General features: G+C 38.3%; 1 protein-coding gene across 2 annotated transcripts in view; it reads right to left on the bottom strand.

The window, feature by feature from the left end:
- The window catches only part of GMDS (GDP-mannose 4,6-dehydratase), a 393306-nt gene that overhangs the window by 237341 nt on the left and 139148 nt on the right, over positions 1 to 16817 (bottom strand). For both annotated transcript variants that reach the window (XM_085220296.1, XM_085220298.1), the window contains exons 5-6: positions 14052 to 14244; positions 13093 to 13197 (exon numbers count right to left, since the gene is read on the bottom strand). In XM_085220296.1, coding sequence (XP_085076422.1) covers positions 13093 to 13197; positions 14052 to 14244 — 298 coding nt within the window. The remainder of the gene's footprint in view (positions 1 to 13092; positions 13198 to 14051; positions 14245 to 16817) is intronic.

The raw sequence follows: 16817 nt of genomic DNA on the forward strand, positions 1-16817 counted from the left end.
ATGACAGCAAAGTGAAAGACGGCTGTGCAGATTTTTATGAGCGCAGCATGCAGGCTCTTGCTCATTACTGGTGAAAATGCAGAGCTAATGGTGGTGACTGTGTTGAAAGATTTGTGTTTTGTAGCTGAGAATTTCCTCTATCAAATGGTGTTACTGTGCTCTTTGTATCTGATAGAATCATAGAATAGCTTGGGTTGGAAGTGATCTCAAGGATCACGAATCTCCAACCCCCCTGCCACATGCAGGGTCACCAACCTCCACATTTAATACCAGACCAGGCTGCCCAGGGCCCCATCCAACCTGGCCTTGAACACCTCCAGGGACGGGGCATCCACAACCTCTCTGGGCAGCCTGTTCCAGCACCTCACCACTCTCTCTGTGAAGAACTTCCCCAATATCCAACCTGAATCTTCCCTCCTTCAACTTAAACCACTTCCTCTTGTCCTGATAGAATCGATAGAATCGTACAATGGCTTGAGTTGAAAACAAAGCAGAAAAAGCATCTTGTAAAAATCTCTTGCATTTTCCATGGAAATAAATAAGAGGCATTACTTTCAGAACAATCTACACGCTTTCTGATTACTGAATCAGAATAATTATTTACAATAAAATTGCCAGAGGAAGTTCCCTTTCTCATATGATGAAATATATTCAGCATAGCAGTTCTTCCCACAAACATTATTTTAGAGTAAAAGGAAAAGAAGGGTAAGCAAGTATTTCCAGGTAAGCACCGCAGACATCATTACACAGTTGACTTGTTCTCCTTTTAGAAGCATAGAATTATCATGTCCTCTCAAAAATATTTCTTAATGTTATGTTTCTTCCTTTAAAGAATTCTATAAAGTGCCCAACCTTTCAATGTACATGCCCCAGTGCTTTCAAAAACCTGAATGCTCTCACTGTCATTAAAAAGCAGGTTTGAAAATTTGACCAGTGTGATTGAGCTCTTATTCACTTACTGGTAATAGCCTTCTATTTGTTAACAATAGAATGATACTTAAGAGTCAGAGCCCATAAGAATCAAGATAGCTCTGTAAGTGTCTTAAGGACTGTAGCTATTACATTCTCTGTAGTAAAAGGCAAAAACATTCAAAAAGAATTTACTGTATCATGTGGCTGCATAAGCACTTCTTTCCGGATAGGTTACAGGATATTAAGAGGTATTTGCCTTAATCCACTTAAAGTAGGGGATAATGAGAAGAAAGAAAAAGAAAAAGAGGAAGGTGAAGGTGTTGTGGAAAGAAGGGGATGTGGCAGTTTCACAGAGGAATAGTGTAGTTACAGGAGTCTGGTTCAAACACTGTCAAGAAACAGAAACTGAGGATTCTTGAGGGAAGTGCATTTGGAAAACAAACATTTATTTTAACCTGGATTACTTTGAAGCAGCAAGCTAAATAAAATGACACTCCGTCAAATGACAAAAGCCTACTCTTGTGTGTAAAAAAAACCACATGGGTACATAAAAATCTGGATAAATTAGCAGATGTTCATGAAAGTTTTAAGTTGAAACAAAAGTATATTACAGGAAAGCTCACATAGATGCTAACAAAATATACATCTGATCTAAAAATTTAATTCTGGCAAGTGATATTAAATCCTGTGTCTCAAAACTGTTTTCATAACAATAGTGCAGATGTGGAAAAAGCGAAATCCAAAGTCATGAGATTGCAATGGAGATGCCATTCTCTGTGATCACAGTAATTCTACAGTAAATGTATACAATAGATGTGAAAGAAAAATGACAGTTACTTAGAAAATTTACCTGCTAAATATATAAAATAATAAAGAACGGCTCTGCAAATTCTTAAAAGTAATGCTGAATAGCTTGTTAGTATCCCTCCAAGCCTTATATTTTTTAGAGTTCTTATTCAGTGTAACTTCAGGTTCATAATTTTATAATTAAATTAAATTTGCATAGCCTACTGGAATAATGTTTCAACTTTTCTTATAAGGGATTGTTTCATGAATTGGTTGGATGGGGAAATTTTACCCTAAATTCTTTTGAGAGCCACAGATGTCAAAAGATGTTGAGGGAAAAAGGCACTAAATACTAGGTCAAGACAGAAACATAAATCATAAAAAAGCTGCAGTTAAATAATTTAGAAACCCCAAATTATGCCATCTTCACTTCAAGAACAGAGATTAAATAAACAGGCATCCAAGCTGATGCTAGCATCCTAATGTTTTCCTTTCTTATTTTAGAGGAAAAGCATGCTTTAAAATGTGTTAAATCTCAGATTTTTTTTTCCTTCAATACAAAGATTTCTGTATTAAATATTAAGCCACTTAAGTTTGAGTGAGCCTTCATGTATGTTATCACTCTTAACAATACATACAACCTAATTCTTTTTGTTTTCTTTTACTTGTTCTGATTTTTCTGCAAATTTTACTAATTATTACACACTAATTATTTCAGATTTTCATGTACAGGCAACCATTTGCACACATCATCCACATACTCACACACATAATTTTGGAAAGAATGAATTAACATTCCCTGATGACTCCGTTCCTCCTGGAGTGTTGATGCCTGGTTATCATTGTCTATAAATGTGAAGGTAAACCAGATGATGTCACCCCACCAAACCCACAAGGAACCTGCAGAACCAAAGTGACAGTAGATGCCTCACTTGCAAGTAGACCAAAGTTGTGCAATAACTGCTGCACACTAATGAACTCATACTCAGAATTGCATAATCCCATGATTTCAAAACAAAGAGCTTATTTTTATAAGTACAGTTTATGATCATGATATCGTTAGGGGGCACAAGTAAAAATTTAATAATGACCTGTTATTCGTTGGTTAGTTTTCTGACCCTATTTTGTCAATGTCTTGGATTCACCAGCATGACAAAAAATGCTGCCAGTTTTTTAGTAACACCAGCACAAGCAATTACAAAACCAAGAAGCAAAGGCAGCATTTGCCTATAGCTGTTATTAGATGAAATGAAGCTTTCAAGTTCACAGCCTGAGTTACTGTTATACCAGTCTTGTTTTAAATGTTTTTGTTAAATGTTACATGGTTTGTGGTGACAAAAACATCTTGTCACTGATTTTGTTAACACTAAACAAACTGTAGTGATATGCAGTACAATTTTATGTGAAACTCAAAAATACTTAAAGAAAAATCTGTATTGTTTTAGATGCTCATTTTACTTGTTAATGGAATAATTCACAGTAGCATCCTTGCTTGAAGATAAACTGGGAAAGATTTAAAGAAGCAGACTTGAGACTATGAGAACGTTAAAACTGTTTGTTGGAAAACATAAGCTTGGAGCATGCTGTAAATAGCAAGAGCTAGGGCCACGTCCTGGTTTCAGCTGAAACTGTGTTAATAGCACACTGATGTTTGGTTGTTGCTGACTGATGGGAGCACAGCCTGGGTTAAACCACAGGCTGTGATGTTAGACCATGCCAAGCTGAAGAGAGAGTGATTTTCACATGTAGGAACACCAGCACTTCTGTGAGGACACAACTATAAGGGAGACCCATGGAGCCACCTCTACCCCAAGTGCATGACAAGTATTTGATTCTCACCAAGTCTAAGTGACTTTAGTTTCTAGCTTCTTTTGAAATTCACAACAGATGTATTCAGGATTGAATAGTATTAATTGATTGATAGTGGAGCAGGTTTAGGAGAAAAACAGCTGAAGAGATTAAACTAATTTTGATTAAGTAATAAAACCTGATCTTCCTTGGGCTGAGGTGATTCACACTATTACCTACAAAACACTGTGTTAACTGAAAAGTTTTATAGCCCAGGACACAAAGCTGCACACCTTCTTGCTATTCAGAAAAGGAGAATTACACTGTTTAGTTTTAGACCTCACAGAGGACAGAGTTTTTATCCATGGTACCTCAGTGACTACTGCAATAGAGCATGACAACAGATAACACTCCCGGCACTAGTCTAGCCTCTTCTCCAGTCAAACATCAGAAGGCTTCTGTTACCTCCTATGTTCCCAATGACACACCTAATCAAAATCAATTTAAAAACTTGAGAAAAGGAAGTAACATTCCTGCTGTAAAACATGTCAGAATTAGCAATTACTGGCCTGATTTTTAATGACAAATGTATGCAATAATTTACATCTAATTTATACAACTGAAGACAGCAGAGGAAAGGAGCATTTGCAAACTCAAGTGCCTAGTGTGGTCTCTAGATTGGTTTTGCTCAAGATTCAGTGTCATTTCAGCATAAATGCTTAAAATGAATTATACCGCTAGTTCCATACCTAATCAACAAAGCACTCTGGTCCAGAAACAATTTTGAATTTAGTCCATTTTCAAGAATTACACTGGTCACCAAAGAGAAGAGCCCAGCACTGCCCCTCCGCTCCCTGTGAGGCCTCCCCTCACCTCCTCTGCTCTGGGCTGAACAAATTCTGGCCTCAGTGCTCCCTGGGACCATCTCTGTCTACAGGGACAATGGCTCCTCTCACCCCCATGCCCAGTCAAGCTGCTCTCTAAGTGTTGCCAGATCCTAGTGAATCTCTGCTCTCCTCTGGTCTCCCTCACCCAGGAAAGCCCATGTGCCACCATCCCTGCTCTGTTAAGCAAAACACCTGAACTAGAGTGATCACCTCAGTGAGAGGCTAGGGCAAAAGATAAGAGGAAGCAGAGAAAACATGGTACTCTATTTTCTCCATTGGATAGGTTTTCATTTGTTTTTGCATACTGAAGAGCAGCCCTGAAGAGTTTCAAGGGAATCCTGTTAACTGGACCCACAACCTTTTGTTTTAGCACTTAATATTCCATAGGGATGACATATAATACAGAGTGAAATATACTGTTGTTATTGCAACAGCACAACATGTTGTTGTAACGCCTACATATACGTGGTAACAGACTTAACTATAACAAATTCTTGCAAATTGTTAGAGAACTCTCAAGCTTTTGGACGTAGCTTTAATTTATCAAATGGCACCTAACAACTGAGTAGAACATAAGTAATCCCGTGAAAAGTAAATCCTTGAAGTGAAAATAACTTAGTAGGTTTGACAAGGTGTGCATGTATCAGCAGTGAGGGGAACACATATCCTGGGCTTCACTCAAAGCCAGCAGAGTGAGGGAGATGACTGTGTCCCATTGTCCCCCCCCACCCCCACTCTGCCCTCATGAGGCCCCATCTGGAGTAAATAAAGGGCTGGAGCAACCCTCCTATGAGAACAGGCTGAGGGAGCTGGTCTTGTTCATCCTGGAGAAAAGAAAGCTCTGGGCAGACATTCTAGCAGCTTTCCAGTATCTAAAGGTAGCCTACAGGAAAGCTGGAGAAAGATTCTTATCAGAGGGTGTGGTGAAAGGACAAGTGGTAATGGCCTTACACTAAAAAAGGGGAGATTTAGATTAGATTTTCACAATAAATCCTTTATTACTGAAGAATGGTGAGATGCTAGAACACGCTGCCCAGAGGAGCTATGGATGTGTCCCTGGAAGTGTTCAAAGGCATGCTGGATGGAGCCCTGGGCATCCTGATCTAGTGGAAGCCAACTCTGCCATGACGTGTTTGGAACTTGAACTTTAAGATCCTTTCAACCTAAGCCGTTCTCCGATTCTATGTATAACGGACAATATATAACCAGTCTTGGGACTAGCTCAAAAAATACCTGACTAACCAGACTAATACCAATCAGCAGTCTGCTCTGCTGCTGAGATTTTCAATTATTTCAAAGTGACACAGGTTAGTTTAGAAACAGAAGTATTTTGCAGACCTAAAAGTACACAATGCATTTTATGGTGTGAAATCAAACTAACTAAACATGTAAGGAATCTGTGTGGATTTGCTTTGTATTTCCAAATTTAGTGCTTGTGGTAGCCACAGTAATGGGAGGACGGTTGGACTAGATGATCTTGCAGGTCATTTCCAACTTCGCAATTCTATGATTCTATGATGATTCAAGCACAGTTTTCTGGGCACTTTCGGTAAGACTTGGCACGACCAAAGGAGAAAAAAGTAGGTAGGTAAAACCACATCTGACCAAAGGTTGGCCCTAACCTGCTCGCTACCCTCAGATAATGTAGTTTACCTTCCTATGATACAACCATAAAAACCCATTAGATGATGAATGCTATCAGACATGACATCTGACTACAGTGTAGTTCTCATTTACATGCTCATTTTGTATTTGTTTTTAATGGATTCTGAAGGTTTTACTGAGGAATAACTAGATGACCTTTTCCTTCATTATTAGGCATTTTTGCCTAATAACTTTAACAAAGGAGAAGAAAAAAAAGAGAACTAACCTTATAATTCATAGTTTCAAAAATCTTGCTACACGTCTATGCATTACTGAAGCCACTAAAGATGAGGTACATGCTCTGACCCCTCCATTTCACACTGCTGACTTCCAGATCTTCCATAACATTGTGTTCTAGAGATCAGTTTGTATTTCATAAGATGAAGGCAAGTCTTCAAACACTCAGTTAAAAAAACTAATGCTGACATCAAGTCAGATAACATGAGCAATATTAAGAATTATATTGCAAGATTTTCTAGATTTAGTAGTTTCAATATTTTGTAAATTGGGGGGGGGGTGCTCTGCCTTTTTTTTTCTTTTTTTTTCTTTTTTTTCTGAGATTACACAAAAAATTTAAATCAATCATGGGAAACAGCAAAAAGTATAATCTACTTTCTTCCTAACACAGAATAAGCCACAAGGGAGCACATGATTTAATGACAAGAAGATGCATCTGATAAGATAATAATTTGCTCAAGGAGAGATTTGGGTTGCAAATGCAGCTGTTCCAAGAAGTTAAACCCACAGGCAAGAAATTACTTAGTTTTTGTGAGTGCTATATTCAGAACTATTTAGATAAAGTGGTGATAGACCCCAGAAAAGTACATCAGATAAGGAAGCATAGAACCAAAGGTTCTCCAATAATGGAAAAGGAAAAAAAAAATAAATAAATTAAGAAATCAGAAAGATTTCCACGAACTATTATTTCTAAAACTGAATCAAAAATATTTCAATTATTAGACTGCTCAGCACAGAATCTTCTTTTAACAGTGACTCACTTGAGAAAAATGTATAAATATAACATAATTCAGTTCATATACATGAGTGTTTAGTTTCCATTTGGGACAAGTTCCATGGCACTGACCTGGACTACTACATGGATGTCCGAAGGCAAGCACATGCAGAAACACAGCTTTCAGTTCCTGTATCAGAAGTCTGGCACTGCTTTCAAAACCTAAGCTCACAGAGGAAAGCCCACTCATCTTTTGGCATCATTACATTGCCTTCATATATGAATTTTTACCAGAATTCATGACTAAGATGATTTATTAGCAACACAAAAATCAGAAAGACTCACAAAAATCTGCATACTGTGACATGCTCTGATCTGTAGTATCTAGATAGACAATACCATGTTGACATCAGAAGAATTAACTGAATTCACTTACTTTGTAACATCACCTACTTATCAAAGGAAAACACACCTACCTCGCTAAAATAGCAAAGAGTTACTACCCGGCAGTCTTCTCTTGTTATGGACAATATTACTGCAAATTCATGTGTACACGTAGACTCCAAGGCCCATATTTATCCCCACTGAAGTTTGACTGCAAGTGTTGATAAGGGAACACCTGCATGGATCACTTAGCAGGATCAGTCTCACAGCAGGGAGAAAAAGCCAGTAAGAATGCATGTCTTCAGGACACTGCATGCTTTCTCTGTTGAAACATGCAGACTAAAAAGCATGAAATGATCTTGGCTGATGTGCAGCACACAAGTGTCTGAATAACTGCTTTTACATTGGCCATGGTACCTTGCCATCAAGTTTTCAATATGCTAGGCAGACGTTCCCTGATAATACTAGCCAGCCTGCATTCTTCTCTAGCAAGGAATCAGAGAGAGAGAAGCTGCACTCTGCTGATTTCTGCTATTCAAATGTGCTTGTGGGTTGGAAAGTTTTAGACTAAATTAAATAAATAAAGATAAATAACTCTGCATTGAAAATTTTACACGTTTGCATCTTTCATTGGCCTGAACTTACAAAAAGAGGACCGGCAAAAGTCCTTCGTATTTTCAGTGGTGCTAGGCTGCCTAAGACCCTCTTGCACTGAACATTTATAAGGACACCAGCAATTAGTTTCCTCAATGAAAAAATGAGAAACGGAAATCTGACAGATGTTGGCCACATCTTTTTATAGGAGATGCAGAAGAGCAGCTGTTACTGCAGGGATTGTAGGGATTTCTTGTGAAAGTTGGTAGCAGATGTCACCATCTGCTACTGCCCTCTCTGTTAAATAGAGGCAAAAAGGAGACTGAAAGCTTGTTAAAAATAGAAAAAAACAGGTAACAACAAAAAAATTCAAGACACTCAAGTATATTTGCAGCAAGCGGTAGAACTCCTTACCGCACTCCCTCCCAGCAAAACTGCAATCCAGTTGCACAATAAAAGCAAAGAACACTCCCCATTCTCTTCAAATCACGATTTCTTTTCATTTTAATCTTTCTACATGTACTTTGACAACCTTCAGCCTGCAATCTAACACCTAGCCATTTCCTTCCTGGCTGAAAGTGATCATAGAAATGAGCAGTTGCATCCTTTCCCTCTGGGTATACAGTAAGGGTCTGATGACAACTGCTTTACCAGAGCTGGTATCAGACAAACAAAAATTTCCTACACAATGATCTACACAATTATGTCATGCATGGAGGCAAAGTATTTAGTACTTACACACACACACACACGCACACACGCACACAAAAAAAAAAAACAGCAAAAAGAAAACAAAACTTCTGTTGCATTGTGTCAGGAAACATGCTGTACATGTTTGTACATCTTGGCAGATAACGATCAGATGAGGCAAGCAATGAAGTGGTTAACCAAATCGGAGAGTTATCTCAGGCATCCAAAGGCACATTTTGTAAACCTAGGAAAACTATACACAGAACTGAGGAGCAGAAAAATTAAGGGCTTGTCTGGGAAGAAACAAATGACACTGTCAACAAGTAGTTAGCTTTCTTACTCATAAAAAATGGCATCAGTGAGATCCACAGCCCAACGAAAGAATAGGAATCTTTCCAATGGTATAAAGAAGACTTGGATCATGCCCCAGCTTTCCAGAAAACTAGACTTGCTAATTGCCTCACTCTTTCGCTGTCAAAACCGTCATCTCACTGAACTGAAATACCTTTTCAATATTGCTATAGGGCAGACATTTCCACACTGGTAATACCGGGAGCCACATTCAACCACCAACAGAAACTTGCTGATCACAAGCTTCTCCATTTGGTATTCCACAATGTTACTAAAGAAAAAAAAGAACAAAAAAACAACCTCACAATACTACGTGTCCAGCTCTCTGTACAAGATCACCCACTGGAGCCTGGAAGGTCACAACTTTGGAATTAGCCCTCTGAAACGTGATAAAAAAAAGTGTCTGTTATGGCAGCTGCACAAGATTACTGTGGAGAGATCATTCAGAGTCATACTAACGTACATCTCCCTGCTTTATCTGGGAAGACTTTTTAGGTTTTGTCTTGTATGTTTGGTTTTGGAAACATATACCATCTTGTAGCTTACTAGCACTGTAAAGAGCATTTTGCTTTTCAGATGATGTCATGTTTAGACAATAAATAAGTCTCAGAAATGGAAAAGGCCATTCCCCTTTGGCACTGCCATAAATAAGGAGTCACTTGAGCCATACCTGGTATATGAGTGATAAAAGTAAGAGAGAAAACCAGCTTTAGCAAGGCTTATTGCTGTTACCAGTCCTTTCCCTAGTATAGGGGAATTATGCTTACCTTACATTACCAGGCCATCACTTGAAATACTACGCTCAGCCAGTATAAATCAACATGGCCCAGTTCACTTCAACACAACCATACTGATTTGTGTGAGCTGAAGAACATGTACTGGTCAAAAAGTGACCAGTACCAGATTTATTGTTATACCTACTGCCTCTCATTTCGTAAAGAAAAAAAATAAAAAGGAAAATACTACACAGCCACTTGTTCTATTTTAAATGAGATTTTAGATAATGCTCTCTGTTGTTATATATGCATGCATCTCTTGAGCAGGGACTCATTGGTGCATTTTGATAATGCTATACAGCTATTCCCCAAATAAGATGAAAGGTGCAGATAGAGATAAGGTCCAGGTTCAAGCAACCTGGAACTTATTAGTGCTTTTTTTTTTTTTTTTTTTTTATAAAGTCAATGTGGCTGCCACTGCCATGTGAAAGATCAGCCCACACAGTGAATTTAAGCGTTCAAAATTGCAAAGTAGTGTCACATCTTAAGATCTACTCCTGTCACTGTATTTTTCTTACAGAGTAAAAGAACAAGATAAAAGTAAAAAAATCAAACAAGCTTCTCAAAGCCAGCACTTTTCTCAAGTATTCCTAATTTCAAGAAATAAGAAACCTCTTATATTAGACTTAAGCACTCTCTACCCTTACAAACTCAGTGCAGACTTGTTTATTACAACGCAGTATACATGATGTTAACTACTACTAGAGCTTTCCAAAATAAAATTGGGAAGACTAAAGAAAAGAATCAATATTCTGAAATAACATGTTGTCTCTGCTTAAATTTTCCTCATACCATCCCAAGGAGAAAATGGCTTCAACAAAAACGGTATGAAATACGAGAACAAAATATACATCACTTCAAAAGTAATGTCTCCCATTCATTTCCGTGGAAACTACAACAGATACAAAGAGCACAACAGCACTATTTGATGTAGCAAATTCTCAGCTACTAAACACTATTTTTCAATATAGCCACCACCACTAGCTATACATTTTCACCATATTACCATCTCTGTAATGAGATAGATAATTCCTATTACACCCCCTTTGCCTCACAGAGCACTTTTATAGCCTTCAGAACCAAAAGTGGTGAATACCAATTAAGAAACAACCTTAAAATTCTTTTGCTCCTATTTTCTTCACTGAAAAATTTTAAGATATTCTCACATGAAAACACTAAGCAAATGACAGTGGGCTGTGTTTACTGTCACTTTCATTGCCTGTGCTCCTGCTAAGGCTAATGGAGCCAACCGGAACTACCTCTAAGACAAGATTCCTGCTCATGGCAGAATGGGCTTAAATTTTACTAGAATCACATACACACAACTAGAAGAACACCTGGGACTTCAAAGCACAAACTTCATTCTCCACAGGAACGTTAAATGTGGCAAAATGAGACTTCTCATTGGAAGCTCCATTTTAGCAGTATCAAAGCTGGAATGAATGTCAGAGGGATCAAAACAGCAACAAGCAGTGAAGTTTTTATATTTCAAAATGGCACAAGCCTGCAGAGAAAAAAAACAGCAGAAATCATAAACGTGTTTCTGTAACTTCCAATTCATCCAGTAGATGTTTAGTATTACTAGAAATAATAGAATTATAGAACTGCTCAGGTTGGAAAAGACCTTAAAGATCAAGTCCAACTGCAACCTGACCTTACTACCCTAACTCTAACAACCCTTTGCTAAATCATGCTGAGCACCACATCCAAATGGTTTTTAAACACGTTCAGGGATGGTGACTCACCACCTCTCTGGGCAGCCTATTCCAGTGCTTAACAACCATTTCTGTAAAGAAGTTTTCCCTCATTTCCAACTTAAACCTCCCCTGGTGCAACTTGAGGCCATTTTCCCTCATGCTGTCACCAGTGAGAAGAGAACAACACCGCTTTCGTTGCAATCACCTCTCAGGTATTTGAAGAGAGCAGTAAGGTCTCCCCTCAGCCTTCTCTTACCCAGACTAAGCAGCCCCAGCTCCTTCAGTATCATGCCATGGTAGTTTGTGTAATTGCATTTTCCTTCATGATTCGTGTTGGTCAGGTGGTTTTAATTTCATTTCAATTTCAACATTATAACGCAAAGCAATTTGCACATCACCTTATATAGTGCACCAAGACTATACTGCAGTGGAATGCTTAAAAGAAAGCAAAGTATTAGGGCTTCTAAGTGAAACAAGTTAGTGAATTTGATTCTCTTTCAATTTTGAACTTGTAGTGTCAACTGCTCTGGCATGAAGCACTCCACCAATTTCTGCCACCAAGTACTTGATGCATCATGTCCTGGAAACACTGCCTACTCAGTGTACTGTAAGGCTTTACAGCTGTGACTCGCAAAGAAATCCCTATTTAAATCATACTGACTTTTTTCCTCTGTTTTTTTTTTTTTAAACAGTTACAATTATGGTCTATTTTATATTTGTAAGTATGAGTAAAATGATTATATTTTGTACTAGGCTATAATTTACATAATTGCATTCCTGTAAAGTTTGAATTTATATTTCATTTAGCAACAGACCACAATAAAAGGCTTCTCCACTAAGAATCCAGTTCTGTGTGTCAATTTAAAGTTTAATTTTAGAGTGTTTTCTATGTCACAGTATTTTAAGGGCAGAGGAAAGCTGTCACTGTGTAAGAGACTTTTAATCAACTCTGGACTTTTGCTCAAACAAACTACCACTATTAATTGTTCCTAAAGTAGTGCAAGAGGAAAAAGGATGATTAAGTGGAACTTAAACTGCACTGCTATTAAGGATTAAACAGAAAAGCATTTTAAAGCCATACGTTGAAAGCCATCGTGTCAGAAGGCATGTGTCATAATCCACAAGTTTCCAAAATATACCAGGCTGTATTCATTAGTCTTATGAAATTTAGAGGGACTACTATTTCTGCTTCTTACATTGACATTTATGTGCAAATAAAAATCTTGAATACAAGTCACACTTGAAATTGCATTTGATATGCTCACCTGAACGATTTTAAAACCTGCCTTTTTATTATATCATTTTAACATTATAGCCTTAAGTTACTATCAGGAAGGAAAGAAAATACAGAGATGCTGTGATATTTTTGCAGTCTGTTGAGAGCACTGATACACAAAATCAGATACTCCAGACTCCCTTCATAGTTGGAGGGTTACAAAATGGAATGCGATGCTTGAGAGTGAAAACTGCCATACAGCAGACTGCCACAAGGGCTACATTAAACACAGTGCAGACTACCTCAAGTCAAACAACCTCACCACAGCATTTCGGAAATTTAAAAAAATCTTCCGGATCATTTTTCTTATCAGATATGCACAAACTTAGGAACAGTTTTACATGGATTTTCTAACCTCTCCTGGGACTTTCATGATTGAAGAGAATGCCATTCACAGCAAAGAGATTGTAGGCCTCTCTGAAGTTCACCACAATCCAATAGGCATACAGTTTTGCTGCACCTACAAGAATAATTGAAGATGTTGCACATAATCGTTCCACTTGTGCACTGCTCAGACACATACACACATCTCTCTTGCATGCAAGGTGACGGCCACATTTCAACAATTCAATTAGAACTCAGTTCATTCCCCAGATGTGTCACATTTCATAGGAAAAAAACATCCAGGCCAATAAACGGCAGCTGAATGAGAAAATACTCCTTTTTTGCACAGCCCCAGGATCGACCAGGAAGGGTTAGGGCACTCCCTCACTTGTTTTCTTATGCACACTCAAGCATAGCAATCTTTCTTTTACAATACAATTAATGCAGCCAGAGCGTGTGAAATATGCCACTGTGGTGACCTCTGCTAATAAAAAAAATGACTTTAGAGGAATAAAAGCAAAAATCTGCTGCCTTAACAGTCAAATTGATTTGAAACTTTATCACCAAAGTCTTCCATGCACAATGCTTAAATAAGTGTTTCAAATTTAATGCGAGGTCATGAAGGAAAAAAAGAGATCTTGGGAGTTTTTCATTTGGGCGACAAAAAGTATGAAACCTTATCATCCCAGTGCTATCTTACAATTCTTAGTGAAGGAAGAGCCAACCTTCCCCCTCCTCTCTAAAAGAGCTCTCTAATTCTGATCTGAATGAACACAGTCTTGAGAAGTGAGATGGTAATTTCCAACCCCCGGGCAATGGCAGCAAATACTTTTAATATAGTAATTCATAAAGGTATGCCTCTCAACATGTCTAGTCACTTTTGCTCTATCGTTATTCTAATCTCACACCAGAATGACTTCAGCCCTGAGACATGAGAAGAGAGAACAGACATACAGACACTACTGACACACACGCATCAGCAAGCCTTACCGTAAGGCGATCTTGGGTAAAAAGGGGTGGTCTCCTTCTGTGGGATTTCTTGCACTTTTCCAAAAAGTTCACTGGTGGAGGCTTGGTAGAACTTCACCGAATTGATAAGGCCACAGGTCTTAATAGCATCTAGGAGCCGTAAAGTGCCAACTCCATCAACATCAGCAGTATACTCTGCTAGGTCAAAAGAAATCTTGGGAGAGAAGGAAATAAAAAAAATACCAGTTTTACTAGGAGAATCAGAACATGCAGCAGTCATGCACATTTAACTAAGCAAAGTAATACACCACTTGTCACAAATCATCTAGACACTTCTGTACAGAGTTGATGCTCAGTTTACAAAAGTACTCTCAAAGGATTTCTAAGAATAAACAAGAAGTTCCACAAATAGCAGAATCAAAAGACTGGTGTTCCCTGATCTCTCTCTCTGGATTACTTTCCCATGTGAAGTAAGGGGTAAGCCTACCCTATAGTGGGAGCATTATCAGGCGCTCTCTCATCTCCACAGCTGCCAATTTTCACAATACTCACTTGGGCTTAGTGTCTTCGACACACTCAAGTTAGTTAAAAATGGTCTAAATATAGTTTAAAAATTATGTAAGATAAAAAGACACAAGCATAAACGTTTATTTTAGAAATAAGCAACCTTAAACAACATTCAAAGTTGTGCAATTTAAACACACTCTAAACTGAAGAAAAGATTGGAAATATCTGTTCTCAAATGACATTCCCAGCCTCACCTGGCTAAGGAATATCAAGTGTGACTTTTGCACAGAGGCCAGGTGGATGATGAAGTGGGAGAGCAAAAGGTAGAGGTATCCAAATGAAAGCTGGCTTCTCCTCTAGCTGACATATCCTTCAAAATTTGGTAATAGGTTTGTGGACACAGCTCTCCTTTCTCTTCCTGCCTCAGTAGTTCTGTCACTTTCATGATGACCTTGATTGCAGCACAGGCCACAAACAGTACTTTCATTCACATCATCTCTCCAGCCTAGCATTTTGCCTCTACACGCTGTTTTCTTTTTTTTTAAACAAACAAAGAAACAAATCACAGCAAACTGAAACATTCCCTGTTTATACCATCGACCTCAAAAGAAAAAAAAAAAAATCAAAAGGGAGTGGACCATTAGAGTGATCTCCACCATCACTACGAGCAAAGGAAAAATTACTCTGCTTAAGTGCTCCTATTGCTGATGACTGCCTTTCAGGAACAAGGTCTACAGCAATAGCAATGTTACAGCCTCTTTATATGAGGTCCAGAGGTTAGTAAGACACTACCAAAAACACACATAACAAAACTGTTGTCACTTCCTTAGCATTCTGTGGCAGGTTAGTTATGAGTAGAGCAGAACATAAGTGACCCTCACTGACGAGCTGAGCTAGCCCAGGGAAAGTGATGGGAAACAACACTTGCCAGGCATGTTTTCAGTCTCTCTGCAGATTCAGACAGACAGCCAAGTATTCACTTCTCCAGTTAAGCTGCTTCCTCTGTTCTGTAATCATTACAGGCTTTGGGCTTGTTTACAGAGCAGATGAAATCAAAGTAGATTAATTTTTTAATATGCATCACATCTATTTTAATACAAGTATGAAATAATGTAAATTGTGTTGGCACACTCCAAAATAAAGATGCTCTCACTTGGAGTTTTGACCAGAAACAGTTAATGGTATGAATTATAAGAAATTTAACCTTTCTTTAAAACCAAAAGAGAAAAAAAATAAATAAATAAAAAAAGGAAACCCAGTTCTTTATATGTTAGCCTGGTATAGCCCCGCTGAAACTGTACACTGGTCAACTTAGAAGTGCTGAGCTTCTCATTTTTTATTTTTTAAATTTGTTTGCTACAAAGATAACTGACACTTAAAGCCTCTCAGCTTCACTGTTAAAGTAACTCTTGAGAACACATCTTAATGAATAGTGATATTGTCAGTAATCATAGAATCCTTAGATTTGGTAGGGACCTCTGAAGGCCATCTACTACAACTCCCCTGCAATGAACAGGGACACAACAGCCTGATCAGGATGCCCAGGCCCTTATCTAGCCTCACATTAAAAATGCTCTAATATACATAAATGAGCATATTCACAATACGGCTAGCAACTTCATGTATTCTCAATGGCTTTCCACTGCTCTAAAAGAAAAGGCAAAACACTAATTTTAGCAGAATCAAGAACTTAACCATATTAACATATCCTTCCTAACAAATAAACTGATGAAACAGCCCTTTAAAATGCAAACTTTGCTTTACATATTCCACCGACATGCGTAAATGGTGCACGTCAGGTGGGTTTAAATGAGAAACCCCAGACTATAAAAACCTCTTCACTAAAGTGAACAAAGAGCCTGCAGTAGCACTAGCAGGGGCTGCTCTTGCTGGCTGATCGGAGACCAGTTTCACAAGACATGCCTTTCCCTATTGCCTGAAGAATGACCTCAATGTTCACCTAGAAAAATCACTCCCTCGGGTATGAGGTAATTCTGTCTCCATGTTGGCCTGGTCTGAGTGTTCTCGAACAGAAACCGACAGCTCTGTGTGGGTTTGGTGTTTTTGTAATGTCAACTATTGTTCACCAGGGACGGGACGCAGACCGCTAAACTCACTTCGTTTTGGAGCGCAGGTTGGACTAAAATGGCATTCGAGAAAATGAAAAACGGTTTTACTCACTAAAAACATCAACTCCAAAAACACAGGGCTGTTAAAGACATTTTGAGCAGTGTCACTTCACACTAGAATTGGATTCTAATTCAACGTTAAGACCGTAAA

The sequence above is a fragment of the Meleagris gallopavo genome, chromosome 3, assembly GCF_905368555.1.
Source record: "Meleagris gallopavo chromosome 3, MGAL_WU_HG_1.1, whole genome shotgun sequence".
NCBI classification, from domain to species: Eukaryota; Metazoa; Chordata; class Aves; order Galliformes; family Phasianidae; genus Meleagris; species Meleagris gallopavo.